This window comes from Cebidichthys violaceus, unplaced genomic scaffold (assembly GCF_023349555.1).
Source record: "Cebidichthys violaceus isolate CVI_PGR_0920_01 unplaced genomic scaffold, fCebVio1.0.p SCAF_9, whole genome shotgun sequence".
Classification (NCBI taxonomy): Eukaryota; Metazoa; Chordata; class Actinopteri; order Perciformes; family Stichaeidae; genus Cebidichthys; species Cebidichthys violaceus.
The window spans coordinates 8918700-8938435 of record NW_027176975.1 but is presented as its reverse complement, the minus strand read 5'-3'; the positions used below and the strand labels follow the sequence as shown (position 1 = coordinate 8938435).

The following is a 19736-nucleotide window of genomic DNA, read 5'->3' as shown; positions in this document are numbered from 1 at the left end:
CACTATATGTAGATCCAGTAACAAGTCTAAACAACTATGTAATCCAGTATACTCATGCACTGATTGCCTTCTCACCTCCTGACAGTAGGGAATGACTCAGTCGTGACCACATCAAGGGAATTCCAGGCAGAGATGCTCAGACCGTTATAAAGGCACAACATAAAAATCATCATGGACTCACTGGTGCCGAACCACAAAAAGAAACAGCTGATGCCTGAGAGGACCATGGAGCCACCTGATGTACATACAAACACACACAGAGCACAAGAGAAGGAGCAAGATTTAGTACAAGTGAAATTCATTTGACTAATGTTCAACTGAATTATAGGGCCTAATCGAAATCGCCTCTCATAGTCAGTAATGGTTGCCACACCCATACCATTAATCATCCTACAGTCAACGTGGAAACCAATTACTCAAGTGCACTCACAAATGAACCTCCCTCTTGTCCTACATTCTTACCTAACATGGACAGACGCCCAATTTTGTCCATGAGAAGGGCGGAAACAATGTTGCCGGGCAAAACGGCCAGGGTCCCCAGGAAGTTGATGAAGTATACCCAGTAGGCACTGTAGTCATCATCAAACGTCATCTGGCATCCTTTCTTGTTGTGGGTGAATGTACTGTTGATCACCTCTGTGCCATCTATCAACTTGGATTCATCAATATCTGCCCAAAGAATGCAAAAAAAGAGAGAAAATCACAACGCAGTATGTTGTTGACTTGTCTCAAAGCTGTTTGAAAATTGTAGGAAAGTATGAAACTATAACTATAACAAAAAAAACTATCATAGCCTAAACTGCCTTTATTACAATACTGTATTGAAATTATGAAGGATATCTATGTAATGGAGACATTGATCTTTTTATCAATCTTTTCATGTCATATTATTAAATGGATACAATACTTTAGTGCCATCGAACCCATTTCACAATCTTTTCAGGAAATCAACGAATGTGATGTTTCCTGGGCTGTTATGTTGTATTCCAAAAAAATACTCTTAGTAAAAACTATTAATGGAAACGAAAATTTTCTTTTTCACCTTGGCAAGATTATTACCTGATGAATCTTTGAATGACAAATGACAAAACATATAATCTATAGAATCCTAGTATCTCACCTGTGTTAAAGAAGAAAGCATCAATAAAAGTACAGTTACGGAAGAAGGATCCCACCGATGTGACATCATCAAAGTAGCAGTTACGAAAGGTAGAGTCAATGAAGGTGACGGACCTCAGCTTCATATTGATGAATCTGAAGAAGCACAGTTACATTCTGCTTTAAATATTACATTGTATAATAGTCCATTCATCCATCCACTAAGCCTGCTGGTAAGTTGACTTGTCCTACCGGTCGTTGATGAAGAGGCTGTTTTTGTGTATCTGGTTCTCCAAGGTGAAGTTGAAGGTGAAGTCTTCAATCCGTTCATTGTTGTGTAGCTTAACTTTGGATGCATAGTCATCTGCCTGAAGGTGTTTGATGACATCAGGGAACCAGACTGACAGGCCATAATACCTGCAACCGATGGATCAAGTGATATTAGGATCACAAATTTAAACACAACATGGACAGACAGATTTTCACTTGTGCAGTCAGACACAGAAGACCAGGAGACACTTGTGGTTTCTGTTTGGTTTTAAAGAGTGTTTTAAGGGTGTTTTTTAATCTCTGGCTGCTTTCACTCCAATCTCTTCTCCCCCTGAGACACCAATGGCCAGTATTGATCCCCTGTGATTGATTTTGAGGCCATGCAACTTCTGCACTGCAGAAAAACCAAGATGACAGAAATGTAATTTGTCCACAAGCCTGACTGCCTATTGTCTGACCAGAAAAAAATGAGACGCTGTTCGGTCTTTCTGTGACACAATTGACATCAGGAGGAAGCTCACCCGAATGACAGTGTGAACCACACTATGGCTAGTCGCATCATGTTTTCTCGCATAGGGTAGTTGAAGCACTTCAAGAGATTCAGATAGATCTAAAGAGAGATAACAGACTTATGTGATCAAAAGACAAATTTGGGATTGAGGCAGTGGACAGAAATTCGTAATAAGAAAGAAAATGACCGGCTAGCAAAAAAGCTGCTTTCTGCCACAGTCAAATTAAAATACAAACATTTACCCCATGTATTTCAGCCTTTATCCGAAAGAAAAACTTGGAAACTCGGTTGCCAGACTCTGACTCCATTTCCACCAGTTCATCCAGTTGTTTGGGTATCTTGATCCTGTTTACCTGAGTAAGTAATGAAGAAATAGCATGACAATCTCAATATACAGTAATAGGTGCATTCAACATTCATTGCTTAAATGTGACTGTGATTACATAAAGAATATCATAATGTTACTTGTATTATGGTTTTTCACGTATCTTTAGAGTCACAGAAGATTTAAAGCATGATTACTGTGATAAAAATCTATGTAAACAGTGTGTACTACAGTACATGATCAATCCAAGAAACGTGTTGACTAAGAGGCTTTCCCACAAGTGCAGCTCACGAAGCAAATAAGCCTGAATGACACAAAACAGCTTTCAGAACCTTCATAACTCAGATATGATCCTGCACTGTAAAAGCGTTAAAACCTGTCCCAGCGGTGGCAGAATATAAGCCTCTTTGCTTCCTTAAGCATCAGGAAACCCAGTGAAGACAGCACACAGCAGAAACAAACACTCACGGTGAAGACTTTCTCCGGTTGCCCACGCGCTCTCATGTTGGTGTCGTGGATCTGTTTGAGGATCATCCAGGCTTCATCGTGCTTCCCCACCTGACAGGAGGAAAAGTAAGAGAAAGAGAGAATATAAATTCATTGGAGCCGCACTGGTCTCACTTACTCACGGAGAGCAACACATCCACTATCGTATAAACTGTTCATAAATATATTCCTTTGATTTTTCCAAGATGGGACAAAATGATGAAAGCCATGACAACGGTGACTCATTTCACTTCAAAAGGGTAATTATCCTGCAGCAGCAAACCTACTGTCACGGAGCTCCAGGCTTCTATTTTGCAGGCATAAGGCCTCTTTCAAGAGTTTTGGATGATTCATGCTGTTTAGTCTGATTAAACATCTGTTGGGAAATGTCCAAGTACTCTCAATTTGCCTGACGTATTATTCTAGAGTTGTAAAAACTGATAAGCAAGGACAGTGGCTGACAATGACACAGCACCACGAGGCAGCATTCTTGAAGATTGCTGATTCATGAGGGATCAAAACTGTCTAAAGCAATAATTAGGGAAAATAGCCTTACCTCCAGGTAGAACCTCGGACTTTCGGGCATGAAGGTAAGTGCAACCACAGCACACACACAGGGCAGGGCACAGACGACCACAAACACCCTCCAGCTGTGAAACTGGTACGCTGAACCCATACTGAAACTCCAACCTGTAAACGGTGGTATACAACACCAATGACAATCAGATGGATGACATGGCAGAATAAAAAGTAAATGTATTTAAATACTTGGTGAAAACACATTATCTTGCAAACAATGTTCCAACACTTTTCCGTGTTAGGCATATTATCCTGATTCTCTACTGATAATTGTCTCATGTTATCTGAAAGCTCACAAAGCCAGACTTTTTTTTAAGATCACATATGCTGTTAATTGGTTTTTACTGCAACATTATATGGGACTACTTTCTACCTTTTTGTCTAATTTATTATTCTGAGTTAACAGTCTGACTTAAAGCCGTACCTAATTTACATTATTTGCTCTATCTCTTATATGGTATTACATTTTTTTGCTAATAAATATATGTGTTGGTATATCTTGGTGCTTTACAATAATGTAAAACATTCAAGTGATGCTGAAAATATTTGTTTTTTTGCCAACAAAACCACTGTTAACCTTTCTCGTCATGCTTGGTTCTCGGACCAGACTACAATGCACAATTGATAAATTATACACTAATGCCAAAGTGCATAATTGAAGCTCTTCTCCCAGCAGGCAACTACTTAAGCAATGTTCAGCTCATAGGGACATAATAAAAGAAAATATGATAACTTAAGTCTCATTGCTTTGAAGAAGCAGTGAGTGACAAAATAATATTAAGTGTTGCGTACTGTACATCCTTATCAGATGGGGCCACTTGATCTGAGAGGCTGATTTAAAATGTGAAATGTGTGAAACTCATACTGTGAACACAAAGGGGCTGTAAATAAAAGATGGCTGTTAAATGAGAGCGCTCGGCGGCCGGAGCAGAATGATGTGTGAGCTCAGAGATGAATGGCTCTGCAGAGGGGGCTGAGAGGAGTGCACAGGGACGGGTTAATTGAATGTGTAGGAAAAGAATTGAGTGTTTTCTGCTAAGTTAAATCTTGTTGCACCTGATCTCAGCCCGCAAGCACTCTCCCAGACTCATTAATCATTGTAACATGACGCACACACATATACACACACTCAGAGACTTTAACACTCTCACAAAAGGGGGAGATGCACACATATACACATGTACACAAAAAAAGCACCAAAATTAATCCCATGAATTACCATATGCAGATGACACTTACACGGCTAACATGCTGCCATAATGCTAAACTCCCACCCACACATACACATAAGTAAATATATAGGCAAAATTATACATCATATGTTTTCCTTTTCCTCAAAGACACTGAATGATTTTGTAAACCATTCAGTGGAGATAGGAGAGCAGAATATTACATAAAGAATCTAGAGTTAGACATAATGAAAGACTTAAATTGTATCTGTTGTTGTGAAGTTGCACAAACGCACAAACAACCATATTCATGGTTCTTTCATTTTCCCTAAAGAGGGTCTTAAATTCAAAGTGTTGTTGTAATTTAAATTTGTGGGACAAAATATGTTCTCTCCAAATATGGAGTTATTGCGTTTATTATGTGCAGTTTGTTAAAAGTTACATAAAGGAATTCTCGTGATGGTACCTCAGAAGAACTTAAGTGTAATACCACGATCAAATTTGTATCTGTGCTCTCATTGACTTCATTTTTTTTTTTTTTTTTGGGAGGAAGCACTGCAAGGGGTTGCCAGTCGTGACCTCCCACGTCTCTCTACAGATCGTGCTTCATGGAGATGTCGCTCCAAAGGGAAAAGCACCATTATCCATCAACAGGCGTAGGAGGGGAGTCAGGGGGCGGGGAGGGGGTTAACGCTAATGGTTATGCCAGAAAAAAGCTACTTGGAATTAATCTCACAGCACATTAAAATCCAGCTTTCAAAGCAACGCATATCAACTGCTAAAAAACACTATTTTCAAAGGGGGGTGGGTGTCTTATAAGTGGTATAAATGCATTCTAGATGAGACCAGAGAGATGAAAACGTCTCAGTAAAAAGCAGTACAATCAGGGAAAGAAAAAAAGTAAACACAAAAAAAAACTGCAAAAGGAAATAAGCAATGACCACCACTCTCATGGTGTCTTTTGTTGGGCAGAAGGAGTAATGACTTTTGTAGACGACATCCCGCCTGTGTGTATTCCTACTTTCTCTAAGTCCTTTTATTTATTTCCGTCTCTCTCCGTGTGTGTGTGCTTGAGTGTGTGTGTATGTCTGGAGTGACTCAGAGTGAGAGAGAGAAGTAAAGAGAGAAAGAGACAGAGTAACAGAGAAAGAAAGGGAAGGAGTTGTTCAGCAGTGATTGCCTTTTCTACAAAAATGAAGCGTGGATTCCTGCCCCTCAGGGTTACTGTTTCACCATGCCATTGGAAATCTCATTACAGGGATTATGTACATAATTGACTAAATCTATGGATGACTGACTCAGCAGTGCTACTATACTCCCAGGCCTAGATCTAGATAGATAGATAGATAGATAGATAGATAGATAGATAGATAGATAGATAGATAGATAGATAGATAGATAGATAGATAGATGTGGGTATTTAATCTCTAGATCTGAGCAGTGTCTAATGAGGTTACTCTCATGAGGTGGGCTTTCTTGGCAGCAAGTAAACTCCTCAAACTCCCCCATCAAAATGATGAGGATCTGTGCCGACAGACCTCCTTGAGGGCCCCAGCTGTGAGTCTGGCAGGGGGCTTTTGGGAGACATTAGGAGTTAGCGAGTGGAGAAGATAAATGAGAGCCCTAATGGTGTATGAAACACCAGTTTTGAGGCACTTGTATCATAACCCGTCACTGATACCTTTATGTCTTCGTTGAAAGACATCAAGTTATCTCTGCAGGAGACATTTTGGCCAACATATCGTAGCGTTGTTGGTGGCAGCCACTGCAGCACTTAGGGAAAACATAAAATCCAATGGTGAGCGCTGGAGTATGTATGCAAGACACGTAGTTCCCTCTGAGAGTACAAGAGGCGGAGTGGTAGTGAGTGTCAGAGAGAATAAGAGCAAAGTAAGACCACTACCATCCCTTCAATACGATATCAGCAGATCTGACAGCTGAGTTTCCTTGATAAGACTTGTTTGGGTTTCAGAGGGTTGTATGAGTCCTTCACCGGTGTGCTTCTGTACGGCCATGTGAGCTTTGTGCATGTGTATCTGTATCTTCGTCAGTAACATGTAAGAAAACTGAGTTGTCCTTTATCGTATGTGAATGTGTTAACCCAGATGACCTCTTACAATGTCAGATGTTATTGTCTGCAATTTCCCTTCAAGAATACCTATATGTGGCTGCAGCCCAGTAAAACATCACCCATGCAACTTACAGCAACACACACACACACACACACACACACACACACACACACACACACACACACTGTCTCTCCCACAATGACGTCACAGGTTGGCTACAGCATGGTCTGGCCATAAATCACCTCTAGCTGTAGCTTTGTCCTATTAGAGCAAGGAGAAAAACCTAATTATGCTTGATCAAGAAGAACACTTTGCAGAGACAGAGAACAGAGAGAGAGGAGAGGTAATAAAAGGAAGGACAGAGTTAGACAGAGAGATGGGCTGAGGACAAAACAGGAGGACCGGGGGTGGGGAGGCAGTAAAAGGAAGGGACAGGAGATTAAAAAAGCAGGGTGATAGTGAAACGAATATGAGTAGAAGAAGAGGAGAGGAAGAAAGCTTGTTTCCTTCTTTTTGTTTCTGTAAGTGCAGCTGATACCTAATGTGGTATTGTCATAAATCACAGCTTTCTCTCCCCCACAGGCCCACCCTCACCCTATCAGCTTGCTTCTGCTCTATGGTATCCATACTTTAATCTCTTAACCGCTGCCTCTCGCAGCCTGCAGCCACTCAGAGCTATTAGGTGATTGATTCCCATGGCAGAGAAAACTAGCACCTTAACCGACAGCTAGACAGTAACCTGTAGTGAGCCAATAAAGCTAAGCATATATTCACATTGCCAAGCTGCCAAAATGTATCCTGTTATAGCCTTCAATGGATATAACTTTTATACAACTCAGAATTGGCCTTTTCTCTTTAGGAAGCACAATCCCAAGCAAGATGGGTGTACATTACAATATTTTTCTAACTGATAAACTCACCATAGTGTGGTATGATGGCCCAAGCCATAGCAGATGCATAGATCTCTCCAATCATCCAGAACATACACAACCAGCTGAGGTGTTCTCCTCTTTTCTCCCTAGACAACACCTCTGCAAAGAAGGAGAAAACAATGGGCACAGCACCTCCTATCCTGCAAGAACCAGAGAGAATGAGAAAGTTAGTGGGACAGAGGCAGAAACCAGGACAGAAACCTAACTTTATTAATCCTTGTGTTTTACATATTTCACATAGTTGCAGCCATGATTGCTTTTACATCTTAATCCCTCAGTTTGTGGTCTGTTTTTCTTCCTCCAGGTCAAGAAGAGCAAGTTAAACAATGCCAAAGAAATTGTAATTTGATTAAATGTAAAATACTTTATTCCGTCTTTAAAGTAACTTTTGTTGATTGTTTTCCATTGAACTGCAGGTTCATTGCTTATACATCAAAGGAGTAAGAAAGAAGAGAAAAGTTAAAAAAAATAAGCACAACTAAGCATATTTTTTCCCTCAAACTTCATACAAAAAATACTCAGTGCCAGTTCAGCATAATTCAGAGGCACAGGTCGCATTGGCATCTTGGACAGCCTTTTCAATTACTCTGGATGTCTCTGGGGACTGTGGTGCAGAGGCAATTACGGAATTAGCTCTTAAAGGAACAGTAACACTGTCAAAGAAGAGAATGTAATAAATCACCGTCTACACACCATGTTATGTAGTAGGAGGCTGACACACAATCTGTCTCTGGTAGAGTTTTCATTTTCACACACTCTCAAACACACTCTTATTTTAAGATATTCTAAGATTGCAAGAATGCATATTGAAGTTTTCTTTATGGAGTGAGAATGTCACTGGCATTAACATCTTAGACACTGACTGTCAATAGGTTTTACTGCTCTGTATTGCAGCATTAGGAGAAAATTATATTTAGAGGGACAGATGTAAACCCTCTATGGTAAAAGAGTGAGAAACTACAAACTTTTTGTGCCGCAGCAGAGAAAACAGCTTTACGTAATCATTACAGGAAATTTCTTTCATCTCTTTTCAACAACTTCAACCATTCCTCAGTGTAAGTCAACAAAGGGAGTAATAATTAAGACAGAGACATACTGAAACATTCCTCAAATAGATGTAGCCTCACAGATAATGATTGTTTACTATCACTGATTCAGCCCTGATGCACACCTTGACTTTGGACATATTCTGGACATATTCAGATATATATATTTCTGTTGCCAAAGAAAAGGAGATTTTGAGGTGCCATAGTGACTTAACTTTTCACAAATCATTTATACAGACGGCTTGCCATTCTCGTCAGTCCCCGAAATTACCTTGACTTTACCAGACTTACCCAAAGCCTGCAAAGAGACGGCAAAAGAGGAAGAGGCCGTATCCCTGGACAAAGGATGACAGGAAGGCGAAGAAGCCGTTTGTGGACATGCAAATAAGGAGGCACTGTCTGCGGCCCACTTTGTCAGACATGCCTCCCCAGAAAAACGCTCCAACCATCATCCCCAAGTAAACAACACTGCCTGGAAAGAGAAGGGGAGAGAAGGGTCTGATTTTTGTTCACCATGATATATACAGTACATTACCTCACATCTCGCATATGCATATGTTTGTATGAGGTTGTATGTTTTGTTATCTCTGACTACAACAACTTTTTGGAAGATTATCTCATTGGTCACCTAATGGAGAGGATTTTAGTGCCAGCCCTCTCATTAGGTTTTATCTGTGAGGGAACAAATTAGTTATCTCCCGCAATCTTATTTTCACACATAATTTGCTATATTATCCTCGCAAACCTGCAATAATAGATTTTTGGGCCGAGCAGCGGAAACAAGCTGTGAACACATGTTATCAATTTAACAAACTTCGCTTAGCAAACAGTTGCCTCTGTACACATCCAGCAGATACGGAGCATCATTTTGAGTTGTGTCACTGGTGACCACCAGACACAAGTCTAATATTCACTCTCCTTTTAGCTTTGTTTATGTCTCCACTATCTTCTGAGGAAAATACCTGGCTCCTTAACTGCTAGATGTGTGAACTGTGTTCACCAGCTTCTAATATTGTCTGTCTGCTGTTAAGTGCTGAGTAGATGGTGTACAGTGGGTTTTTAGAGCTATTTGCTGAACACAACTGTCCACTGTGGCCGAAAACAATGTGAATGAACCTGAACAGTAAAGTTATACAATGACCAATTATACGCTGTAAAGCTCCGTAGAGCTGAGGGGAACTGCAGAGTCTGTGAGCTCGTCACTAGCAACACCTCTCACGTATACAAGTGGTCATATGTCCATTGTTAATATGAAAATATTGATTACAGATGCTTTAACATGTTAATATAGTAACAGACTTGCACTCCAGAGAGATCTCTAAAGAGTTCTCTGCTGCAGCTACTATTCTTAACAAAGCATTTCAGCCAAAGAACAATCTTGTCTAACGACACAGTGGCAAGGCCATCAAAAAACAACACACTTTCCCTCCCTGCTCATGGTATGAACTGACGGACGACCTTTACAGATTTGAGTTTTTTACTCTCATGATATTGCCCTTCACCAAGAACATCATTCTTATATAAGTGCAGTGGAATGACATTTTGAAAAAATCTTCCCCGAAGTAGTCAAAGCCACTTGACACAGACTCTCAGCCAAGTAGAGTTTTAGGAATCGAGTCCTCTAAATGCGCCTCCGCTGGCAAAGTGTCAAATTAAAATATGGAGCAACATTAAGCTTGCGCCTCCAAGGAAGTTATGTTGAATGACTGACTGACATATGGAATGTTAAACTTATAGATTGAAAAGGGTAAAAAGTAGACTGCATAGATGCAAATGCAAATCATTTCCAAAACAAAGCAATAGTGTTCCTGCTATCCTAAAACTTGGTTCACTGACTGATGACAATGCACCTGACACCCTATTTGAAAACCCTCAGACCCAGTAACTCCCTCTAACGTTGATAAGTAAATACAGTGTGTTAAAGACTGAAAACAGGCTCTGATCAATGGTTAGACAAATGTGAACAGTAATGCGGGGTGACTTTACAAAGAGGCCTTCTCCTCTCTTTTAATCTCTCTCATCACAAACGGGATCAATGCTCCAACAAAACAACATTGATTTCCCTCACTGATCATCATGATTCTGCTCTGGAGAGTGGAGCCTATTATACCTGCTTTAGTCTACATTGTATGTGGCACCGTGTGGTTAGCAGCCTCCGTGGACATACAGTGTGTGCCGCAAAGAGCAACTCCAACCGGATTTGTCTCCATTTAGAAATACAAAATTTTAGGTTTGTGTTCCAGGTTAAACCCAAGAATAGTTTTAATATCAGATAATATTACAGTAAAGTCTTGTCTTCCTCCATGTTCAGACATATGCAGACATGTAAACCTGACTTAGAGAGGATACTTGTATTCAGAATTCCACACACAAAAAAGAGAATGTGAAAGTTGAAGTCATATATGGAGTGATATGACTCGGCCGTAGGGACTCTTTGTTCATCCCATTACAATAATCTTAATGCATTTCCTTCTGTAATGTCTGCAATCAGGTCTCTTCTGCACTGCTGTGAGCAGATATCTGTTTGACTCTCTCGCTTCAGGGGTCAAACCTCGTCTATCTGTCACATTTGGCAGCCATCTAGATACTCGCCTGAAGGGACCATAAATTCAATTCTAAATTTAACGGTCTTCAGTCTATGCACAGTTTACTTTTGCTTCATTAAGGAGAGGCTAGATGTATGGTGCATAGGGAAACACCCGCTGGCCACGCATTTAATTGTCATGCATTCAAACATCCAGAGGCCTTTTTATTTAGCACTCCACTTTCATACAAACAATAAAGGTTTATTTTTTTATGTTTTAGAGATACTGGCACAAAACAGACAAAACAGAAATAACCTCTGATTTCTGTTACTTTAATGTCCTTAAAAAAAAACAATAAAACTGTTGACTAAGGAGTACATCCCTCACAGGACAGTCCATTACGTAATGAATTTATTGATGTTCCGACTTGCTGCACGATATCTCTGGGTATGATGTCAGCAGTGCCCGCACCAGGAAAGTGGAAAGTAGTGTACTGAAGGATAATATAATCCCAAAATAGCACAGCCATTATGAGGTCTGTCTCATCAACAAAAGACCAAAAGACAGTTTGGGTGGCAATAACCAGTCATGTCAGAAAATGATGCTACATATGTCTTCTGCCCCAAGAGGGATTTCTATATAATTTGATTATGAAGCACACTTCACCTTCAGTGTGATGTCATAGTGATAGAGTCCCATTTTCTGTCGCTCTTGGAATCGAACCAAGCAGTTAATACACTGCAGCAAAACCTTAGGTTGAAAAGCCCTTCACAGGAAGGGACACACTGATGACACATTCTTTACAAACCTATTTTATCAGAATGCTAATTGTAGTTAGCAGTTCAAATGTTTCTACATTTCATTAGACTGATGCTCAGGCTACAGTAGATCAGTCTGAACACACTGGAATTGATACCGTTGGACCACAAGGTTTCAACCAATGTATCATTTAATATAACCCCTTCTCTGAGTGTTATCACTCAGTACTGTCTTATCATTGATTTAGTGGGACTATACGTGAAGGTCCTTTCTTAGGCTTGTGGATTAAGAAGAAGGATACCCTCAATAGACTTTGAGTCAGAGGGATGAAATGTAAAGGCTTTATACAGCAGAAATGTTCACTTTCTGAAGAACTGATAAGACACGTCAAAAGCAAAACTCCTTCAATGGATGCCAACTGGTTCAGACATTTCACCGTAGTGTGAAAAGCAGCTGAATGCTGGACTTGATGACCTATATAGACTCTGAGCACCATCAGAAAATGACAGTGTGTCAGGAGACCTCTCAGGAAGAAGCAAAAGGTTTTGCCCCATGACACTCCGTTGATATGTCAAAACACATCTCCAGGAATGGTTAATATTCAGCAAAATCACAGGCTCACAAATTCAAAGGAATAAGACATGTAGAGTAAAACACTGCCAACATCAATGTAAGGGAGAGGCTCAGCTATCATACACACACACACACACACACACACACACACACACACACACACACACAAATAAACACACAAGACCAAGGAGTAAATCTAATTCACAAATTAAAATATTACAAATACATTTAATCTCTTTTGGAGTAAAACTCCAACTGGGTAACTAGATGAAGGAGGTGAGATAAAAAAAAATGAAAATGTATACAGGAGCAAGCACAAATACAAGCAGAAGAAATATGTGAGAAGCAGAAGAAAGAGCAAAAGCAATGAAGGGTGGGGGCGGGGTGACAAAAGAGAGAAAAAGGTAATGAGGGAGGAGAGTTCAGTAATTGCAAGATAGGGTGAGAGAATGAGGGAGAAGAGGGGAGGAAAGGGAAGGCCCTGGTGCAGTGTTTTCTGTCCTTTCACATCCAGAGGAGTCCCCTGAGAGCCGTGGGAGCGTTGAGCTGCATCACGACCTCTTCTCTGATTTCATGCTTTGATGCTCTTCGCTCATAGCGCTACAAACTGCTTCGGCATCGCGCAAAACACCCGTCCTGTTTTATTCATAATGATGATACTATCACAGCATGCCTGGTGCGCGCTACAACAACGCTGTGGTACCTCTCCCAGTTAGATATTTTCCTTCACCTTCTCTCTATTTCTGTCTTTCTCTCAATCTCTTCATCGCTACTTTGATCTTATTTTTCCTCCTCCTCTCGTCCCTCAGCTCTTCTCCCCTTTTGTGCCTCTCTTTCCAACCTTTCCTCCATTTCTCTTTCTCTCAGCTTGTGTCCACTCCCATTGCTTTCCAATTTATTGGATCGCTTCTCACTTCCCTTCCTCATTTCTCCTCTCCTTCTCCCCTCTCCACTCCCGTTCCCCTCTCTTCTCCTCTGTGCTTCCCTCTCATTTATTTGCCTTAGTTTCCTCTTTGCTTCACTGTCATCAGCTTCTTTACACCAAGCAGCGTGTAATCACATTTGTACTACATCGTGTCAGTTTGATCGGATTTATGCCTCCGTCTTCTGCCACCTCCGCAGAAAAAGAGATTGAAGCTTTTTGTCACATTTAAGTCATATCAGTGGGGGCAGGATTTCAATGAAATCTATATGAAAGTAACCTATTGTGGGGCTCAGAGTGCAGGGTTTAAAATGACTCACTCAGCATCAGTAATGATACAGCCATCATTACATTAAAGACTGTGGATAATTCCCATGAAATATAGTGATGCTATGAACCTCTGATAAGAGTGAGTAGTTAGGGTTTACTTCTGGCTGATATTGTTGGTGGCAGCAGGTTTTGTCCATACACACACACACACACACCCTCAGTCCTGTCATCCCCCCAACCAATCCCTCCCCACCCACCCCCACCCCACCCACACACACACACACACACACACACACACACACACACTCGTACACACACACACACACACACACACACACACACACACACACACACTCACAAACACACACACACATCCTCACAATCTCTACACAAGTAGTGTAATCTCTGCAGTGACGTTGCAATCTTACTGCAGTTTAGCCATGCTCAGCTGCCCCTGATCCACGCAGCCCCACACAGCCTGTCAGCTGGTTCCAACAGGCAGGGAGTAAGAGGGGGAACAACGGGTGAAGAAAAGAGACAAAGAGGGAGATGCACTGTGAAGATTGAGCTTGAGAGGAGATGGAGAGTGAAGCTGGGACACAAGGAAGCCCAAGAAAGAAGGAAAAAGGTATAAGGGATCAGAGGACAAGGAAGTAAGGATGAAAAGAAGATCAAGTAGAGCGGAAACAAGAAAGGAGGGGGAACGTATCGATGGCAGAGAGGGAGAAATGGATGGTTAAATGAAAATGAGGAGAGCCGAGTTTAGAGTGTCAGAGAGAGAAATGAGGGGAGTCTTCAGCAGAGAAAGGACAGCCTAAGAGAACAAATAAGTAATGATAGGGTGATGCATTCCCATTGTCTGTTGTGGCTGAGATGATAGCTGAGCCTCTCCCTTACATTGTTGGTGTACTGAATACCACTAATCTCCCACCCCTCCGCTTCCATCCACCCACACCGCTCACCCCATCACTCCTCTCTAACTTGGCAATTTCTCTGCTTCAAAGCTGTCCCTCCTCCTCTCCTCTCCCCTGTTCATCACACGTATTGCATCTCCCAGTGCTTGTTTTCCTTCCTGCTTCCTTCCCATGTTGTCCTCTCTTATAAAAAATATTTTACAGTATTTCAAATCCCCCTACCACAACTCTCCATCCCAGGGACGTGCGGTCTGCCTCACCTGCCTCCCCTGAAATGTACATGAAAAGTAAAAAACAAATAATGCGAAAATAAAATAAATATTAATATTTCTCTACTGATCTGTGCTATAAATGTAATTTCTGTATGATTCCAATCATGTCAAGCATTTTTATAATCAAAATCGCTGAATTAGCGCATGTCCTGTTCAAACAGAGAAGAGACACGTGAGGTGAGGCAGCGACGAGCTGTGCCTCACCTCAGATTGCGCAATCCCTCACTAACTGGGTTGAGCCTTTTGCTTTCTCATTGTTTGTCACCACTGTAATATTTGTAGACACTTTTATTATATGTCCTTTCTTTACATAGAATAGGTAATAGGTAATGTATTTCACGTCTGTGTAGAACATATTTTGACAGATTCTGACAGAAACCGCAGTGAAAAAGCACAGAGGGAAGGCAAACACTACTCTGCCTAAAAGAAGAGGGCGAGCTAGAGCCCACGGGTCGGGTTTATGCTTGTTCTGTCGTTGCTCTTCTTCTACACTTCTCTTCTTCTACATTTCTCTTCTTCTTCTTATATTTTGCTTTGACCACAAAAATGTAAGATTCTATATCCAAGCTTAAAAAAGTCTCTAAAAACAGGGAAATATGACCAAATCAACAGCAATTCAACATTGGACAGGTAAAGTAACCTTTTATGTGTTTGTTGTTCTCTTTATACATCCGTGATTAATACACAGATTATTGCAGAATCTCACGATTTTCGCGGGTGGTGCCCGCGAGCGCTCCGCTTCTAAACGCTCCCGGTGGGGCAGATCGAGGCACAAACGCTCCCGGTGGAATCAAATATGTACCTTACCTATGTGTGTGTAAAGAATGCTGATATGAAATATGAAAAACAACCAGTAGTCAATGTGCAAGCTGCCAATTGAATGGTGATTTAAGCTACTCTATTGGGTTCATATATTTGTAAATCTGACTTATGTAGTGTCAGTGCCTCACCAGCCACGAACCTCACCGCACGTCACTGCTCCATCCTTCATTCTCAAGAGGCATCAAAGATCCTCGAGAGATTGGGATACTGGAAGGACCAAAAGGAATTCTCTAATCTAATCAGCATTTTAGTCATCCATCCAATTCAGGCCTTTGCATTTCTCAAACTGCATTATCCCATTACACTCTGCTCAGTCCGTGCAGCTCGCCTCTGTCTCTACCTGGTTAATGGAGCTGCACAATGCATCAATGAATGGAGTTCAACACGGGTGGAACTAACCAAACACCAAATAGCTATTTTCAAAACCTCATTAAAATGTTTTTAAAATTCCCCCAAAATATATAATTTAGTTTAGTAAGGTAAAACTACATTTACAACTATTTGGGGGAGATTAGGATTGTTCATTGCCTGTTATTCCTATAAAATGGCCAGTTCCACTTTACAGCCATCATTGGCCATACAGTCAACCTGGTGCTTCCTCTAAAATGCTTGGAATCACCATCTACTTCTTTTCACCTGCCAGTCAGTACAATTACATGAACACAAGAAACCGGGTTACACTTGTTCACACAATTAAGTTCATAAAAGTGGTTACGGTAAGGCTTTTTATTGTATAATCCATCCTGGAAAATATTTTTTGTGTTTGTTGTGTACTGTGCATGATGTTTAAGAAATCAGGTAACAGCAGAAAGTAGATTGCAACCTGATTACTCAAGTACATGTAAACACACTAAGGTGTAACGCAGGTGGAAAAATCTTCCTTCCAAGATCATAACAACTTTTGCAGCTACAACCAACCAGTAGGAGTCCCTACTGCAGCCGCAACAAGGAATTGATCCCTAACTGGCTTCTTACATGCTAAACCTGCCAATTGTGGTAATTTGAACACAAAACCAAGCCACATGAAATATTGCTGAAACTGTACCCTGGTCTGTTGAATGGTGGGTAGTCTAGCCCCTATGACCCCTAAGAGCTATTCTTTATCGCCACCACCAGATCACTATGAAGATCTTATTGTCAGTCACTGCAAAATAAAAACATTGTTGTCCTGCTTGGTTAAAAGCAGGTTATATATTCAAATTCATCCACAGACTTAACTGGCTGTTGTTTATTTCTGCACTTCAAGGTAATTAAATATTGCCATGGAACCTGTAAAACACCAACTCACTTAATTTTGTTGGCTGTAATCAAGAGTAATTAGTCTGGAAAACTCTAAATGGATACCAACAAGGTCATAGTAATCATGTAGGCTATGCTCACACACAAACGCACACACACACAAACACACCAATCATGTTCACCTCAACTGGGAGGAGGAGCCTCAGGGCAATCAGTAGGAGAAAGGAGAGTAGAATGGGGGGAGGACGGGAGAAGAAAAGAGAGGCACATAGAGAATGGAGGGTGGGAGAGAGGAACAGAGGGTGAGGTTGGAGTCACGAACAAGGAGAAGCAGAGCGTGGAGCATGAATGCCTGTAGGACTTTGCTTGGTAAAAGAGGAAGAAAAGAGTTTACATGGGTACTTGGAAAAAGACAGAAATATGAAGGTACAACATCTTGAGAGGACTTTACAGTGACAACCCCACATAGAGCAACGAACTCTTGTATTCGATAAAAACTATGAACATTTAAAAGTATGGTGAAAAGATTTTATGCATGACAGGGGGTTTCTTATTTCAGATGTTGACCAACTGTTTCAGCCATAACCTCCATTCTCGAAAAACTGCTGTATCAATTTTGCATCATATGTTGTGGAGCAGTTGATATATTGTCATGTCTCACCGTGGCAGTTAATATCTAAAGGCTGTGTGCCTGAATTAATGTCCTCGCCACTCTGGTACTGACACAGTGAGTCAGCCCCTGTATACAGCTCTCTGGTGATGAATTATACACCTGCAGCCATAGGGACTGCTGGGACTCCTGCTCAGCACAGAGCGCACAGGGAGTACTAGCTACCCTCTTAATTCTGACACAGAGACCGAAACACATAGGATAAAGTGGGACAAGTATAGTACGAACACACAAAACTAGTCTTATCTTTAAAGACAAACAATATTGCACAGAAAGTAACGTGACCCTTCCTTTAGTACAAATTAAACACTAAATACTAATTCAAACCATGATTTTCATATGCATCATGTTTGTCCTGGCAAAAGTAAGCACGTACTTGCACACAAAAATAGTTTGCATTTGGATATAGTTGTGTCTGAATTATTCAGTTATAGTGGGACTGAAATTGATTTAAATTCAATATGTACAATGTCTTAATATTTCACCTGTTACCACCTGGTGGTCAGACTGCCACAAAAAGAACTCTACTTCACAATAAACATGTTTTAGCTGGTGTTGCTATTAATCCTGCTTAGTTATCCATCATACTGGTTAGAAAATGCCCTATGATTAGGTTGTTTCCTTGGAAATAAAAAGGCCCTAAAATCTATGTGACACTTTTAACAGCATGGGGACCATCGATTAGTAAGTTAAAGGTGTACTCCATTGATTCAGTTAATACACTAAACACAAAAGTATCTGCAGCAGAGGTCGAGTTGTCCTGCCTTAAGGCCCTAGCATGGATTAGGCGGCAAAATCGAATTGTCCTACATTTTCCCACAATGCAACGTGTAAATCTTTCAAATTTGAACATTTTGTTCTAATATATAAAATAAGTCGGAAATACTTTCGTGAATTTTGACTGACAAGTGGCTAAATGAGACACTAGACATTAGATTTTACTTCTGACTATTGAATTAACACTTCAAAAAACATAAAAGTGGTATTCATTTGTGAAGGTTATCTTGCCAAACAAAACATGCCAGTATCATAAACTAGCATTTGTCACAGAGCTTATTATTAAAAACGGGGCAAAAATCCCATCGGCTTTTTGTCGCTAACTTCCAGGTTTGGCCTACAAATGTCATTATTTATCCCTGCAGCACTTTCTATATAATGTAAGTATAAAGTGTTTGGGCACTATATTTTCCTACAATGCAATATACAGTAGAATTAAAGAATATAGAATTAAGCCATTGGGAAACACTAATTAAAGTAATGAAGATTAATCAAACTCATGCAATTTAAATAAAATAGGAAGAATTGAATATTTTCCTGTTAGACACAAAGGGTCCCTTACCTAGCCATCCCGAGCTGGAGTTGGGCACACACATGTCTGTCTCTGCGCTGGGCAGCACAAAGCCCACCACGAACACCTCCACCCCATCGGACATGAGTGCCAGCCCGAGCACCAGGAACAGCTGCCACTGGAATCTCCCATGACCACACTCCTGGATGATCAGCTCGTACTGTTGGGCCAGCTCCTCCTCGTCAGCCTGTCTCTCCTCCTCCAGTCCCTTACGGTCCCTTGTTGCATCTGACATCGGTTGCCCCAGTGCCACTTGGCCCTCCTTTTGCTTGCTATCTCCTGCCGAGGGGATCCCCTGGTACTCGCCCTCATAGATCTCATCCTCATCATCGTGGCCTTCTGTTGCATCACTGGAGCCCTCCTCGTTGTCATGGTAGCCCTCTCCGTCCGGCCTCGGAGGGTTCCGGTAGAAATCCTCATCTTCGTCCCCCTCATCTTGGAATCGGCTGTAGTTGTGATGGGATGAGTACTCATCTGTGGCGCGGTCCACCACCTTGTTGACTTTCTTTGTTGCATGCCGCTTGGCCTCCTTGACCATGTCCTTGGCCCCCTTAGCCAGGGAAGTCCTGTTATTGTAAGTGTCCTCCATTCTGGCTCCACCAGTAGGTCTTCACGGGGGTTCAGAGGATACTTAGAAGTAGAAGAAAGAGGGGCAAGAGGGCTGCCTTACACTGACGAGGGAATTGCGGAAATGGTGAGATCAGTGGGTCTCGAGATGCAGCAGGGAAGAAAACTCTTGAGTCAGCTGTCACCACAGGAGATAAACCACAATGACGGTGGCAATCATCGGCCAGGCTGAGAGAGATGGGGGAAGAGTGTACAAGACAGACAGATAGAGAAGAGAGAGAACAAGTAGGAGGAAGGGAAAGGGATAGATCAGAGAAAAAAGAGGGAGATGTTCATCAGATACTGCTTGTAACTCATCTCTCCCATT

General features: G+C 41.3%; 1 protein-coding gene across 1 annotated transcript in view; it reads right to left on the bottom strand.

Moving 5' to 3' along the window:
* The window catches only part of sv2ca (synaptic vesicle glycoprotein 2Ca), a 28698-nt gene that overhangs the window by 3231 nt on the left and 5731 nt on the right, over positions 1-19736 (bottom strand). The window contains exons 2-12 of the mRNA XM_068703932.1: positions 18794-19597; positions 8780-8960; positions 7431-7582; positions 3247-3380; positions 2673-2762; positions 2122-2232; positions 1890-1978; positions 1351-1515; positions 1121-1254; positions 463-669; positions 76-235 (exon numbers count right to left, since the gene is read on the bottom strand). Of these exons, the coding sequence (XP_068560033.1) occupies positions 76-235; positions 463-669; positions 1121-1254; positions 1351-1515; positions 1890-1978; positions 2122-2232; positions 2673-2762; positions 3247-3380; positions 7431-7582; positions 8780-8960; positions 18794-19391 (2021 nt within the window). The 5' untranslated portion in view covers positions 19392-19597. The remainder of the gene's footprint in view (positions 1-75; positions 236-462; positions 670-1120; positions 1255-1350; positions 1516-1889; positions 1979-2121; positions 2233-2672; positions 2763-3246; positions 3381-7430; positions 7583-8779; positions 8961-18793; positions 19598-19736) is intronic.